The sequence below is a fragment of the Pocillopora verrucosa genome, chromosome 14 (genome assembly GCF_036669915.1).
Source record: "Pocillopora verrucosa isolate sample1 chromosome 14, ASM3666991v2, whole genome shotgun sequence".
NCBI classification, from domain to species: domain Eukaryota; kingdom Metazoa; phylum Cnidaria; class Anthozoa; order Scleractinia; family Pocilloporidae; genus Pocillopora; species Pocillopora verrucosa.
This window is the reverse complement of record NC_089325.1, coordinates 7,680,738-7,694,936: the sequence shown is the minus strand read 5'-3', so window position 1 is coordinate 7,694,936 and position 14,199 is coordinate 7,680,738. Positions and strand designations below refer to the sequence as shown.

The 14,199-nt window shown below is 40.1% G+C and overlaps 1 protein-coding gene across 3 annotated transcripts in view; it reads left to right on the top strand.

Moving 5' to 3' along the window:
* The window catches only part of LOC131776539 (uncharacterized), a 38,392-nt gene that overhangs the window by 20,325 nt on the left and 3,868 nt on the right, over positions 1–14,199 (top strand). For 2 of the 3 annotated variants that reach the window (XM_066160936.1, XM_066160935.1), the window contains 15 exons: positions 384–635; positions 1,253–1,362; positions 1,690–1,843; positions 2,878–2,987; positions 3,303–3,456; positions 3,756–4,007; positions 4,301–4,570; positions 4,658–4,933; positions 5,270–5,512; positions 5,918–6,154; positions 7,195–8,634; positions 8,900–9,142; positions 9,547–9,783; positions 11,293–13,604; positions 13,802–14,023. In XM_066160936.1, coding sequence (XP_066017033.1) covers positions 384–635; positions 1,253–1,362; positions 1,690–1,843; positions 2,878–2,987; positions 3,303–3,456; positions 3,756–4,007; positions 4,301–4,570; positions 4,658–4,933; positions 5,270–5,512; positions 5,918–6,154; positions 7,195–8,634; positions 8,900–9,142; positions 9,547–9,783; positions 11,293–13,604; positions 13,802–14,023 — 6,512 coding nt within the window. The remainder of the gene's footprint in view (positions 1–383; positions 636–1,252; positions 1,363–1,689; positions 1,844–2,877; positions 2,988–3,302; positions 3,457–3,755; positions 4,008–4,300; positions 4,571–4,657; positions 4,934–5,269; positions 5,513–5,917; positions 6,155–7,194; positions 8,635–8,899; positions 9,143–9,546; positions 9,784–11,292; positions 13,605–13,801; positions 14,024–14,199) is intronic. The other variant, XM_066160937.1, reaches the window with a different exon arrangement.

Genomic DNA, 14,199 nt, shown 5'->3' with positions numbered 1-14,199 from the left:
ATCCCAGGCCATATACGTCACATGTATAATGTTAATTCGATTTTATAATCACTTTTGCTGAATGGAAATGGTTGTGAGATCTTTAGGGACGACATTTTTTGACACCTGGCGTAAACAATCATGCAATTATGTGTAAGATGAAAAGAAGACGTTTTTCAAGCTCAAGTAATTTTAAATTGTAGTCTTGTGTCTCTTTCCAAGCCCTATTGAATTTGTTAGGTTTTTTATTCTCTAAATCTGAGCACCTATCATTCGTAGTCATTTCTACATAAAGAGAATATAGTTGATGTTGTTGTTATTGTTGTTGTTATTGCCCTTGCTGGAGGAAAAAAATTACACTCTAAACTTTCGTAGATACTCACCTAACTACTTGTTCTTTGAAGTGGCTCAAAGTGTTGTAAAGCATGATCAGCATATCCTGAATGGTGCTACACTTCATGTAAGTCTCGAGTTGCTCGATAATGCTGAAAATACAAGCAAAACTATCCAGATAACTGGCCTTACTGCACAAAGCACTGAAGACTCCATTCGCAACTACTTTGAAAATGAGAGACGTTCTGGGGGTGGAGAGGTAGAAGCTGTGACTTTTCGGCCGGAAGAAAATATGGCTCTCGTGACTTTCAAAGATATTGGTGGTAAGTCGTTAAGTACAAGTTACATTTGCTTTTGAAATCTGATAAGGGCTGCTATTTGATATCTTACATAAAGGTTAGATAAAAAATTATCACTGATTGCCATTGTCCACAATTCCTTCCAAGTTCTGTAAAATTGCTGATGATCTCGTCCCATCCTCGTTTAGTTTCCCTCTTCTTCCCTCCCCCTTCCCACTTCCCCCTTCCCCCCTTCCCCGTTCCCCATCCCCCTGCCCCCCTTTCCCCTACCCCCTTCCCCCCTTCCTCCTACCCCCCTTCTCCCCCTTCCCCCCCAAAGTCTCCCAACCTGAAAAGCTCTCTTATGCATTTCTAATGACTGACTCATTGTGATTCTTTTTACTATAAGACACGGTAAATTCGTCGTGATTACAGATTGTGTTTGAGTGGCCTAGGAAAGAAAGCAAGATCCTTCTTCGAGTAATGAAAGATGGTATATATCCTGTCATGCACTAGAATAGTACAAAGAAAAACAATGAATCAGATAACTTTTTTCTATATTGATGACAATTCAGCAATCCTTTCGTTTCAGTAATCAATCCATCAATTGGTTCATTTCTTTATGAACTTCGTTACCTACTTTTTTTTAATTGTTTTGGCAGTTGCAGAGAAGGTCTTAGGTAGAACACACACTTTGAATGGAACAACAGTGGAAGTCTCACACCATTCAATCACTGACGAATTCCACGCTAAGGACGGATCAGGAGATCAGGTCAGACCCTCAGCTGAATCTTTAAGACTTTTTACTGTGTTTCATTTCGCATAAAGCATTACTGAGTCGAAAAGTTTCTTTAAGTTATTCATAGCATAAATTCACTCGTGCGTACACTGCACAATATCACAGCTTCAAATTCTTATATCGGTATTTTTGATATTCCTTGTAAACCTTTTCCAGCAAAGATTAATCTTATAATTATGGAGAATAACACTCTCACAGTTCAATAATAATAATTCTAGCTTTTGTCTTAGTACTGTAATTTAATTTCATTTTCTCAAGAAAGTATTTGTTCTGTCTCATGTATCTCTCGTGCTCTTGCAGACTCGTGTTGTCTTCGTTCAAGGACTACCTCAAAATGCAACGGAAGACACTGTTTTGAATTACTTTGAGAACTCAAGGCGGTCGGGAGGCGGCGCTGTTGAAGAAGTAAAAATCAAAGGCAACGTAGCACGAGTGCGCTTTGAGTCATCTGAAGGTAACTGTCTAACATGTTGCTGATGGTTTTGTCTGCGCAAAAGCGAAAGGCAAGGATTTAAATATATGATATTAATTGATTAGCTTCCTATGGTGAAGGAATGATTCTTACACTTCAACTGAAGAATTTACAGAAAAAAAAAAATCCGGCTACGATGGGATTTTTGCCATAGCTCACACCATGTAGTTACATGGCACTATTACGAACTGAGCTACATAGCCACACTTTGGGACGTAGGCAAATTTCAATGGCCCTGTTATTTTCGCAAAGTTCTTTGAGCACAATTGAATTTAATTACATTTTCATTTGCGGGTGATATACAAGATAAGAAATAAGTTATTACGTGGAGATTCATTAACGAGACCGAAGAAACCTGTAAAACTTGCCTCGCTCCCAAGATGAGGCTACGTACCTCTGTTGTTTATAGCGCCCAAGGAGGAAAGGGCTCCAACCCCGTTAAAGCCTGAATTGTTTCAAGCTTTTTTCTTCTGTTATTGGGAATTTCAAAGAATCATTTCGTCATTATGAAATCATCCTAGTTCATATATATGATAATTACTTTTAATTAATTTGATGGTACTGAGATATTAGGGTGACATTTCCTTAAAGTAGGCATAAACCCGATCATGTGATCACTTGCCGGGAGAAAAAGAGACTCTTTTCAAGATTACTTAATTTCAAATTTTACATTCTTTCTCTTTCGAGGCCATAATAAATTGCTTAGGTTATTATTCTCTACTTCTGAGCACGAATCAGCGGTTATCATTTATAGATAAAGGGTACAGTCGAACCTGTACTAAGCAGCATTGTATTAAGCAGACCCTGTATAAAGCGGTCGGTTTTCAAAGTCTCAATATGTATTCCTGCTATTTTCACCTCTATTAAGCGGTCACGTATATTATGCGGTCATGGTAACCGATGACTGAGTATCAACGGCCTGTTTGCATTATCCTTCACTCAAGCTCTCGTATTTTGTTTCCTTTTATTTCCTTCATTAAGGTTATCTGTTTCAATTTTTCTTAATTGTTTGGCAGTTGCAAAGAAGGTCATAGGTAAAACACACACTTTAAATGGAAAAAAAGTGGAAGTTTCATACCATTCAATCACTGACGAGTTCCAGGCTAAGGACGGATCAGAAAACCAGGTCAGACCCACAGTTTAACCTTTTAAACTTTTTACTTTGTTTCATTTCGCGTTAAACATTACTCAGTCGAATAGTTTCTTTTTGGTCACTCCTAGCAGGAGTCACTCCTGTATACACTGCACAATTTCAAAGCTTCAAATTCTTTATGCAGTGTCTTTGATATTACCTGCAAACTTTTCGTTCGAAAAATGTCTCTCTTACAAATAAACACATCGTTCTTGTTCTTACTCTTGCATTTGTCGTTGTACCGATTTCTCATTTGATTTTCTTACGAAAATGTAAGGTTAGTCAAATGTATCTCTTGTGATCTTGCAGACCCGTGTTGTCTTCGTTCAAGGACTACCTCAAAATGCAACGGAAGACACTGTTTTAAATTACTTTGAGAACTCGAGGCGGTCGGGAGGTGGCGCTGTAGAAGAAGTGAAAATCAAAGGCAATGTAGCACGAGTACAGTTCGAGTCATCGGAAGGTAACAGTATAGCACGCGCAGCTGACAGTTTTGTCTGCGTGAGAGTGACGAGAGGCAAGTCCGCGAGAGGCTTGGAACGAAAGACTTTGGTGACATTTTTGTTCTTCTCGCGGCCTCGCCGCTCATCACTTAGTACATTTTTCAGCATTTTATTATTTAAGTCTAAGCACGTATTAGTAGTTGTTATCGTTTGTAGATAAAGAGTATGTAGTTGATGATGTTGCTGCTCCTGCTCTTTTTGTTGCCAAAGAACAATTTACAATCTAAGATTTCAAAAATACTGATCTTATTTCTTATAGTTGTACAAAGAGTTGTCAAGCACGATCAGCATATCCTGAATGGTGCCACACTTCATGTCAGTCTCGAGTTGCTCGATAATACTGAAAATACAAGCAAAACCATCCAGATAACTGGCCTTACTGCGCAAAGTACTGAAGACTCCATTCGCAACTACTTTGAAAATGAGAGACGTTCTGGGGGTGGAGAGGTAGAAGCTGTGACTTTTCGGCCGGAAGAAAATGTGGCATTCGTGACTTTCAAAGATTTTGAAGGTAAGTAGTTTCGCGTAAGTTGCACTTTGTTCTGAATTCTAATGAGGTAGGATGAAGCCATCTCTAACAACATTTTAAACATTTGACAAAGTTCCCTCTTGGCTCTATTGCATTCCTCATTTAGCGATCCTGCGATAACTGCTTGAGATACATGTACAACTCAATAAGTGTTCAATTAGGCCAAGATATTGAGATACTTCTTAATCATCTTGCATTTCTAAGTATGGATTATGAATCCTGAAACAGTTTTCCTTGCTCTGATAAGCAATTGTTACATTTTGTCACGTTTCAAGCTGCGAAAGGTGTGTTACTTCGCGACAAGCACATCCTTGAGGGAGCCATACTGCTTGTGAAACCCACCAACACAGCAGCTGACACGCTCGACACAGCAGGAATACAGGAATCACGAACAATAAAGGTTACGGGACTTGCTGCGAAAACAACTAAATATGCAATTTTGAAATTCTTCGAAGACCAAAGGCGCTCTGGGGGAGGAGAGATAGAAGACGTTGTTCATACTCCCGACCGGGGAATCGCTATCATTACTTTTACATCGGCCGAAAGTGAGTATGGAAAAATTTTAAGTATTTGACTTAGAATTTACAGACGTAAGATTGTTCGATGATGATTGAAATTTGTTACTTTTAAAGCAACGAAAAGTATCCTGAGACAAGGTAAGCATATCCTTGACGGAGCCACACTGAATGTCATGATCACAGCGCGTAGCCCTGAAGTTGAGCCACATAACGATGGAGTATCTCAAGAATCTCGCACCATTGAGGTCACTGGAATTAGTGCGAAAACAACTAAAGAGGCTATTTTAAACTTCTTCGAGAACAAAAAGCGTTCCGGAGGAGGTGAAGTAGAAAGTGTCGATCATGATTCAGACCAGGGGACAGCTGTTATTACCTTTACCACGGCCGAAAGTAAGTCCAGATATACTGTCATATACCTACGTATAGTCTCGCCCTCGTCCAGCTCTGCTCAAGCAAGATGAGCTAGATGAAATCGGAGCAACATTTACATACAAACTAACTGATATCTTCATTTCTAAGTTGCCCTTGATTATACGCCGCTGGGAATGTTGACATCTTCTAGAAAGGATGAAAAAAAAACTGAAATTTTCCTCGTAGTAAACACTTGGTACGAGTTGCTTAAGTTATAAATAAAACTATTATGCATTTTGTTTCGCTTTTCTCTTGTTTGTTTCCCTTGCTTTTTTGTTTGACTCAGTCAACTATATTCTTTCCTCTTGCCTGAAGGTGCTCGTGGAGTCTTAAGTAAAAGAAGTCTAACCTATGATGGAGCGAATCTAACAATTACTCTCAAACAACCTCCACGGGAACTGCCTATTGACTCTAAAAGACTTTTAGTGAAAGGCCTCAGTGACAAAACCACCCAGGATCTTTTTCAGTTTTACATGGAAGCAGTGAGTGGAGTGGTTGTCCTGAAAGTCGAGTTTGGAGGTGAAGCATGTGCAGTGGTCACCTTCAATGAGGCCTATGGTAGGTTTAGATTCCCTGCAATTTAAACCCAAATGACAACTGGAAGGGATAAATTGACTTAAGTTAGCCGTAAATGTGGGGTTTAAATGGCGTTTTTATATCTCTATCGTCCCTTGACATATCATTTATAGTGTTTTATTTACGATCTTACTCATAACTGGTAACTCTAGATCTGTTCAGCCGGTGAATTTATTATGGGATGGAGTCGGCCACGATCTCCATATCGCTTTTTTGGAAAGAAAAATTCTCATGTTATTTGAGATCGCCTTAATAACAGCTAAATAGCTCTCACAGTCGTAATGTATTCTTAGAACGCGATAAATTTACTTTCTTATGTCTGGTTTTCGATAAGATAATATCTGTGTTCTTTAATACTTGAATACCTATCGTTTCGAAAATACGTAGATTTTCACACTGTTACAAAGAAGATCTCTGTGAGGCCTCTAGAGGGAAAAACCCTGATAGCAGAACAACTTCCAGTTTGTCACTGCGTACAAGTATCAGGTTTTAACAAGGAAACAACTACTGAGGATACTATACGTTATTACTTCGAGAGTCCAAAGAACAATGGTGGTGACGTAAGCAGTGTGGAGCTCAATCTAGAGGAAGGATGGGCATTGGTTTTCTTCGAAGACCCAAAAGGTGTGTAACATAAATAACCTTATTGAAGAGAAAGTCAGTTACTGTCAGTTCAATTTGAACTTTTGAAAATGTCCCCATTATCTTTTTCTGGTGTATCAAGAAACGCCTAATGTTCTCAGTCGAACACCAGCCCTCAAGAGAAAACGCGTAGTGTGGGTCTACCAACCTACAGGACATAACACTTCAAAAGCATTTTGTAGTAAAGTACTAGCCTGTAACGAATTGGATCATACTGGCTAGCTGCAATCAGGTTGAAGTCAGTAAGTGCTTTCTGGAATGAATATAGGGGGTAAATTTCTAACGAAACCGTGGTGCTGCATTGTTGGGGGAGCATAATAGGATAATTTGGATTAATTTTAATTAAAACTGAGTTGACTGTGCAGATTGGCCGACGTAAAGAATTTCTAAAGCTAATATTTCGAGTGTTAGCCCCTCGTCAGAGTGAATGGAGGAATTGTGGGTTGTGTGTGTTTATATAGCAGAAAATGGAGCTGAGCTATTGGTGAGAATGAGGTTCAGCAATTTCAATGGATCGCTTGGGTCTGGATATTTCCTCTACGTTATGAATGAAAGGACAAGTTATGCCTCGTGCGCGCCTGCATTTGAAAGTTCCAGGCTAATCTAATTCGGCTGAGCTGGGAAGGTCTTTTTGCTACCTCTTATCTTAGTCGTAAATCAAAATATGATTTACTCTTTTAAATATTGCTTTTGATCGGACTTGTTACCGGGAAACAAAGAACCATTAAACTTCACCTTGTTACTGGTGCGTGACCTCGTTTGTAAGTTGGTAGAAGTGCCTAAGTATTATCTAAAGGCTAAATCCCTATCGAAGCATTTTTTTCCGAATTATCTTTCTTTCATGACTTCAACAGGAGTTATACTGCGAGGATCAATTTCTTTAATGATATCTTAAACACAGTCCCAAATAATTACGATCTTTAAAGCATATAGCAGTAAGTATATTCCACGACAAAAGCATTAAGCAGTAAGTTTCCCATGTTTTCATATTACCTTAAAAATATCTCGAACATCTATTTCAGTTGTTTTCAATGTTGTGGCGGGGAGTCACTTCCTTGGCGGTGCAAAGCTGGATGTAAGTTCTCATTGCTCATTGCTTGGGAAACCTCAACCAGTTGAAAATGATGTTGAATTGATGCAAAATATCAACGTGGATGGAAAGAAAATGCAGTTCATTTTGGAACACTACAAAGCTGATTTGACAGAGGTTGAGAACAGCCACGATGTTCAGATAACCTGGGATGAGGGCATCAACAGCGTCACGGTCACGCCCAAAGATGAGGCCTTAAGAAACAAGTACAACTTCGATGAGGCATGTGAGGCTATTACTTCTTTCCTTGCTGAGTTCGTTGAAAGCTCCACGCGTGTCCCTCCTGAGGCTTGGGATGGTGTAGTCGACAACTTCAAGAAAAGTAAAGGCCCAGCACAGCAAAAAGTAAGAATGGATTGTATCGCTGAGCAGCACGTTTTCTTTTTCATCGGGAAGAAGCAAGAAGTTGAGGAAGTTACCAAAGAATTGGAAGGAATAATAGTTGTAATTGATAAAAAGCTTAAGAGAGAGGCATCGAAAATAGAGTGTACAGTCAAAATTTCATATACGCGCTTGCAATTCTTGAAACATCTCGAATTTGCTCAGGAACTGGAAAGTCGACATGAAGAAGTCGAAGTCACCATTCTCCTTGAAAAGGAAAAGATTCAAATTCGAGGTCCTCCTGAAACCGTCCATAAGGTGCAAGCAGCCATTTGGGAGGCAGTTGCCAAAATGAAAGACGTGAAGCTGAACATGTCACTGAATGCTCTTGCCTTGCTGAAGAGTGCGCCCTGTCAAGTATTCATGAGAGATACGTTCACGGCCAGCAATTTACCAGCCATTATAGCCTTTGACGAAAGAAACGAAAATGTATTAGTGGTGGGGATGGAAAGTGATGTCGCAGAGAAAGCTCACGATTTAGTGAAAACCAAGATAGTTGAAGAATGCGTCGACCTGGATGAAGATCAAGTTCAGTTGGAGAAAAGCAGAAAGTGGCATCAGCTGAAAGAAGAGATAACAGAAAAACGCATTTTAACTCTATCATTTGATGGAGGCAATAAGAAGATATGTCTCGTGGGCCTAAAAGAGGATGTTCCGGTTGCTGTCAAGGCTGTTAAGCGTTTCTTCGCAGAAAATACCATTGTCAGTACCGTAGTGACGCTTCCAAAGGGTTGCCGCCGATTTCTTGTAAAGTACCGCGAACCGGAACTGCGGCAAATACAAGAAGATTTGAAAGAACATTCCACGCGAATAAAGAGTTTGGCAGATGAAGGTAAAGAAGATCTGGTCGTCTCACGTACGACCTGCGTAGTTGACAAAGCTAAGGAGCTGATTCAAGATCTCGCATCTAAAGTTCAAAGTCAAAAGATGCCTGTCAGCAAACCTGGGATGCGTAAAATGCTTGATGGAAGCAAAGGAAAAAAATTACTGGGTATGTTGGAGAATGAAAACATTTACATATAAACTAACTGATTTCTTCATTTCTAAGTTGCCCTTGATTATACGCCGCTGGGAATGTTGACATCTTCTAGAAAGGATGAAAAAAAAACTGAAATTTTCCTCGTAGTAAACATTTGGTACGAGTTGCTTAAGTTATAAATAAAACTGTTGTACATTTCGTTTCGCTTTTTCTCTTGTTTGTTTCCTTTGCTTGTTTGTTTGACTCACTCAAATATATTCTTTCTTCTTGCCTGAAGGTGCTCGTGGAGTCTTAAGTAAAAGAAGTCTAACCTATGATGGAGCGAATCTGACAATTACTCTCAAACAGCCTCCACGGGAACTGCCTATTGACACTAAAAGACTTTTAGTGAAAGGCCTCAGTGACAAAACTACCCAGGATGCTTTTCAGTGTTACATGGAAGTAGTAAGTGGAGTGGATGTCCTGAAAGTCGAGTTTGGAGGTGAAGCATGTGCAGTGGTCACCTTCAATGAGGCCTATGGTAAGTTCAAATTTCCTGCAAGTTAAACCCAAATGACAACTGGAAGGGATAAATTGACTTAAGTTAGCCGTAAATGTGGGATTTAAATAGCGTTTTTATAACCCTATCGTCCCTTGACGTATCATTTATAGTGTTTATTCACGATCTTTCTCTTAACCGGTAACTCTAGATCTGTTCAGCCGGTGAATTTATTATAGGATGGAGTCGGCCATGATCTCCATATCGCTGTTTTGGAAAGAAAAATTCTCATGTTATTTTAGATCGCCTTAATAACAGCTAAATAGCTCTCACAGTCGTAATGTATTCTTAGAACGCAATAAATTTACTTTCTTATGTCTGGTTTTCGATTAGATAATATCTGTGTTCTTTAATACTTGAATACCTATCGTTTCGAAAATACATAGATTATCACACTGTTACAAAGAAGATCTCATTGAGGCCTCTACAGGGAGAAACCCTGATAGTAGAACAACTTCCAGTTTGTCACTGCGTACAAGTATCAGGTTTTAACAAGGAAACAACTACTGAGGATACTATACGTTATTACTTCGAGAGTCCAAAGAACAATGGTGGTGACGTAAGCAGTGTGGAGCTCAATCTAGAGGAAGGGTGGGCGTTGGTTTTCTTCGAAGACCCAAAAGGTGTGTAACATAACTAACCTTATTGAAGAGAAAGTCAGTTACTGTCAGTTCAATTTGAACTTTTGAAAATGTCCCCATTATCTTTGTCTGGTGTATCAAGAAACGCCTAATGTTCTCAGTCGAACACCAGCCCTCAAGAGAAAACGCGTAGTGTGGGTCTACCAACCTACAGGACATAACACTTCAAAAGCATTTAGTAACGAAGTACTAGCCAGTAACGAATTGATCATACTGGCTAGCTGCAATCAGGTTGAAGTAAGTAAGTGCTTTCTGGAATGAATATAGGGGGTAAATTTCTAACGAAACTGTGGTGCTGCATTGTTAGGGGAGTATAATAGGATAATTTGGATTAATTTTAATTAAAACTGAGTTGACTGTGTAGATTGGCCGACGTAAAGAATTTCTAAAGCTGATATTTCGAGTGTTAGCCCCTCGTCAGAGTGAATGGAGGAATTGTGGGTTGTGTGTGTTTATATAGCAGAAAATGGAGCTGAGCTATTGGTGAGAATGTGGTAACAAGAGAAGTAAAAATAATTTAGTTGAATGAATATCGTTTGTTGATTCCGTGAGTTTCTCGGCTTTTCAAACTGCCTAGATGTAGGGAAAGGCCGTTGACTGCCATATGCTGTTTAAAATGATTTGGGAGATTAAAGAGTCTAGCCACTGAATTGGATGTGTCCTTTTCATTCCTTTCTATGTCGCAAAGGTGTTCTAGAAATCGGTAGCTTGGTTGTCTTCCTGTTTCGCCAATGAATACCTATTGCTAAGTGCGAGTTACGCAATGGATGTCATTGGCGTAGGTGCACGTAAAATGATCAGCAATTTCAACGGATCGCTTGGGTCTGGATATTTCCTCTACGTTATGAATGAAAGGACAAGTTATGCGTCGTGCACGCCTGCATTTGAAAGTTCCGGGCTAATCCGGCATTAGTTTGGATTGAACTTCCGACCATAAATGGTGTATGTTTCAATCGTGTTTGAAAGAAATTAGTCGAGGTTACAAAAATATAGTACCAGTTTCGGGACCATTTTTCGAATGAAATTCGATCGGTATTTTCCTTCTGTGACATTTGTAGTGCTGACGGTCTAAAAATTGCGGCTGAGCTGGGAAGGCGTTTTTGCTACCTCTTATCTTAGTCGTAAATCAAAATATGATTTACTCTTTTAAATATTGCTTTTGATCGGACTTGTTACCGGGGAACAAAGAACCATGAAACTTCACCTTGCTACTGGTGCGTGACCTCGTTTCTAAGTTGGTAGAAGTGCCTAAGTATTATCTAAAGGCTAAATCCCCATCGAAGCATTTTTTTCCGAATTATCTTCCTTTCATGACTTCAACAGGAGTTACACTGCGAGGATCAATTTGTTTAATGATATCTTAAACACAGTCCCAAATAATTACGATCTTTAAAGCATATAGCAGTAAGTATATTCCACGACAAAAGCATTAAGCAGTAAGTTTCCCATGTTTTCATATTACCTTAAAAATATCTCGAACATCTATTTCAGTTGTTTCCAATGTTGTGACGGGAAGTCACTTCCTTGGCGGTGCAAAGCTGCATGTCAGTTCTCATTGCTCATTGCTTGGGAAACCTCAACCAGTTGAAAATGATGTTGAATTGATGCAAAATATCAACGTGGATGGAAAGAAAATGCAGTTCATTTTGGAACACTACAAAGCTGATTTGACAGAGGTTGAGAACAGCCACGATGTTCAGATAACCTGGGATGAGGGCATCAACAGCGTCACGGTCACGCCCAAAGATGGGGCCTTAAGAAACAAGTACAACTTCGATGAGGCATGTGAGGCTATTACTTCTTTCCTTGCTGAGTTTGTTCAAAGCTCCACGCGTGTCCCTCCTGAGGCTTGGGATGGTGTAGTCGACAACTTCAAGAAAAGTAAAAGCCCAGCACAGCAAAAAGTAAGAATGGATTGTATCGCTGAGCGGCACGTTTTCTTTTTCATCGGGAAGAAGCAAGAAGTTGAGGAAGTTACCGAAGAATTGGAAGGAATAATAGTTGTAATTGATAAAAAGCTTAAGAGAGAGGCATCGAAAATAGAGTGTACAATCAAAATTTCATATACGCACCTGCAATTCTTGAAACATCTCGAATTTGCTCAGGAACTGGAAAGTCGACATGAAGAAGTCGAAGTCACCATTCTCCTTGAAAAGGAAAAGCTTCAAATTCGAGGTCCTCCCGAAACCGTCCATAAGGTGCAAGCAGCCATTTGGGAGGCAGTTGCCAAAATGAAAGACGTGAAGCTGAACATGTCACTGAATGCTCTTGCCTTGCTGAAGAGTACGCCCTGTCAAGTATTCATGAGAGATACGCTCACGGCCAGCAATTTACCAGCCATTATAGCCTTTGACGAAAGAAACGAAAATGTATTAGTGGTGGGGACGGAAAGTGATGTCGCAGAGAAAGCTCACGATCTAGTGAAAACCAAGATAGTTGAAGAATGCGTCGACCTGGATGAAGATCAAGTTCAGTTGGAGAAAAGCAGAAAGTGGCATCAGCTGAAAGAAGAGATAACAGAAAAACGCATTTTAACTCTATTATTTGATAGAGGCAATAAGAAGATATGTCTCGTGGGCCTAAAAGAGGATGTTCCAGTTGCTGTCAAGGCTGTTAAGCGTTTCCTCGCAGAAAATACCATTGTCAGTACCGTAGTGACGCTTCCAAAGGGTTGTCGCCGATTTCTTGTAAAGTACCGCGAACCGGAACTGCGGCAAATACAAGAAGATTTGAAAGAACATTCCACGCGAATAAAGAGTTTGGCAGATGAAGGTAAACAAGATCTGGTCGTCTCAGGTACGACCTGCGGAGTTGACAAAGCTAAGGAGCTGATTCAAGATCTCGCATCTAAAGTTCAAAGTCGAAAGATGCCTGTCAGCAAACCTGGGATGCGTAAAATGCTTGATGGAAGCAAAGGAAAAAAATTAGTAGGTACGTTGGAGAATAAAAATAATTGTGTAGTCGAGTACTTTCTACCAAACAAAGGGGACGAAAAGGAAGTGAAAGAAGAAAAGAAGGCAGAAAAGAAGAAGGAGAGTTTGTACGACCTTCTTACTCCGGACGGAAGGAAGATTCTGGTGTTTAAAGACAACATCTGCGATCGCAACGTGGATGTTATTATAAGTGCTGCTAATTCAAAGCTTCAGCGCGTAGGTGGTGTCTCAAAAGCCATATCTGAGAGAGCGGGAGAAGCCTTCAAGGCGGAATGTAATCGGTTTGTCACTGATGCAGGACCAATTTTAGACGGCCAGGTGGCTGTCACGTCTGCAGGAAATCTACCCTTCAAAAAAGTAATTCATGCTGTGGGGCCAAAATGGGAGAAAAAAGCAGCCCAAGAAAAATCAATGGGGAAAACTCCTAGAGAGGAAAAGCTTTTAAGCTACGCAGTAACGAATGCCCTAGACGCTGCGAAGGACTATAATTCGGTAGCCATTCCTGCCATTAGTAGAGGCATCTTTGAATTTCCACTTGAACTGTGCGCCAAAATCATGGTAGAATCAATGCTGACTTTTTTCCGAAAAAACCCGAGTTGTCTCCTGTCCGAGATTCAGTTTACTAGTATCGAAGATGGTGTCGTAAAGGCCTTTGCAAAAGAGTTGGATTCCAGATGTCTTAACGAACCTAGTTACAAATCATCTTCAGACTCAAAAAGGAAGGGAAAAGAAAGAAAGAAAAAAGGCAAAACCACATCAGTTCCAAATACATCCTCGGCAACAGTTCCTTCCAATACTGCTCCAAATGTTATCAAGACAGCCGAAGGCTTACAGCTGGTTCTTGTCATTGGCGATATATCTTCTGAAGAGGTAAGGCACGTTATGCTCTTCAAAATCAAATTGATTCTAAAGAAATATCTTTAACAATGGTTCACTGAAGTGGAGATAAATAGTGATGGTCAGTTACCGAGCCGCGAAGCAGTTGTTCAAACATATTTTTGCATTTGTCCTCATTAAGGGCCTGATTCTGATTTATGACAAGAATATCTCTTGCTGGCTTTCTTCAGGTTGATGTTATCGTCAACACAACGTCATCGAACCTGAATCTGAGTGGGAACGCAAGTTCTAAGGCCCTGAGTGCCGCTGCAGGCCCCAAGCTGCAAGAAGAGTGTAAAAAGATTGGCCAGGTAAAGACCGGAGAGATTGTGGTTACAAACGGAGCAAATCTAGCGTGTAAGCACGTTTTCCACACCTCATGTCCTGGATGGGAGAAAGGAGAGGGCGAAAAGGTTAGCACAGATATCATCTTTTTTTCTTGCAATGGCAACTTTGATGTCTGCTTATTTCTACTTCCTTACCCGCCTACTTTGACAGAAGAGGGCAATGACCATGCGAAAAAAAATTCAAACATAGAGCACGGTTCAAGTCCCATTATCTTAAAAAAAGAGGCCAAGATAAATATAGT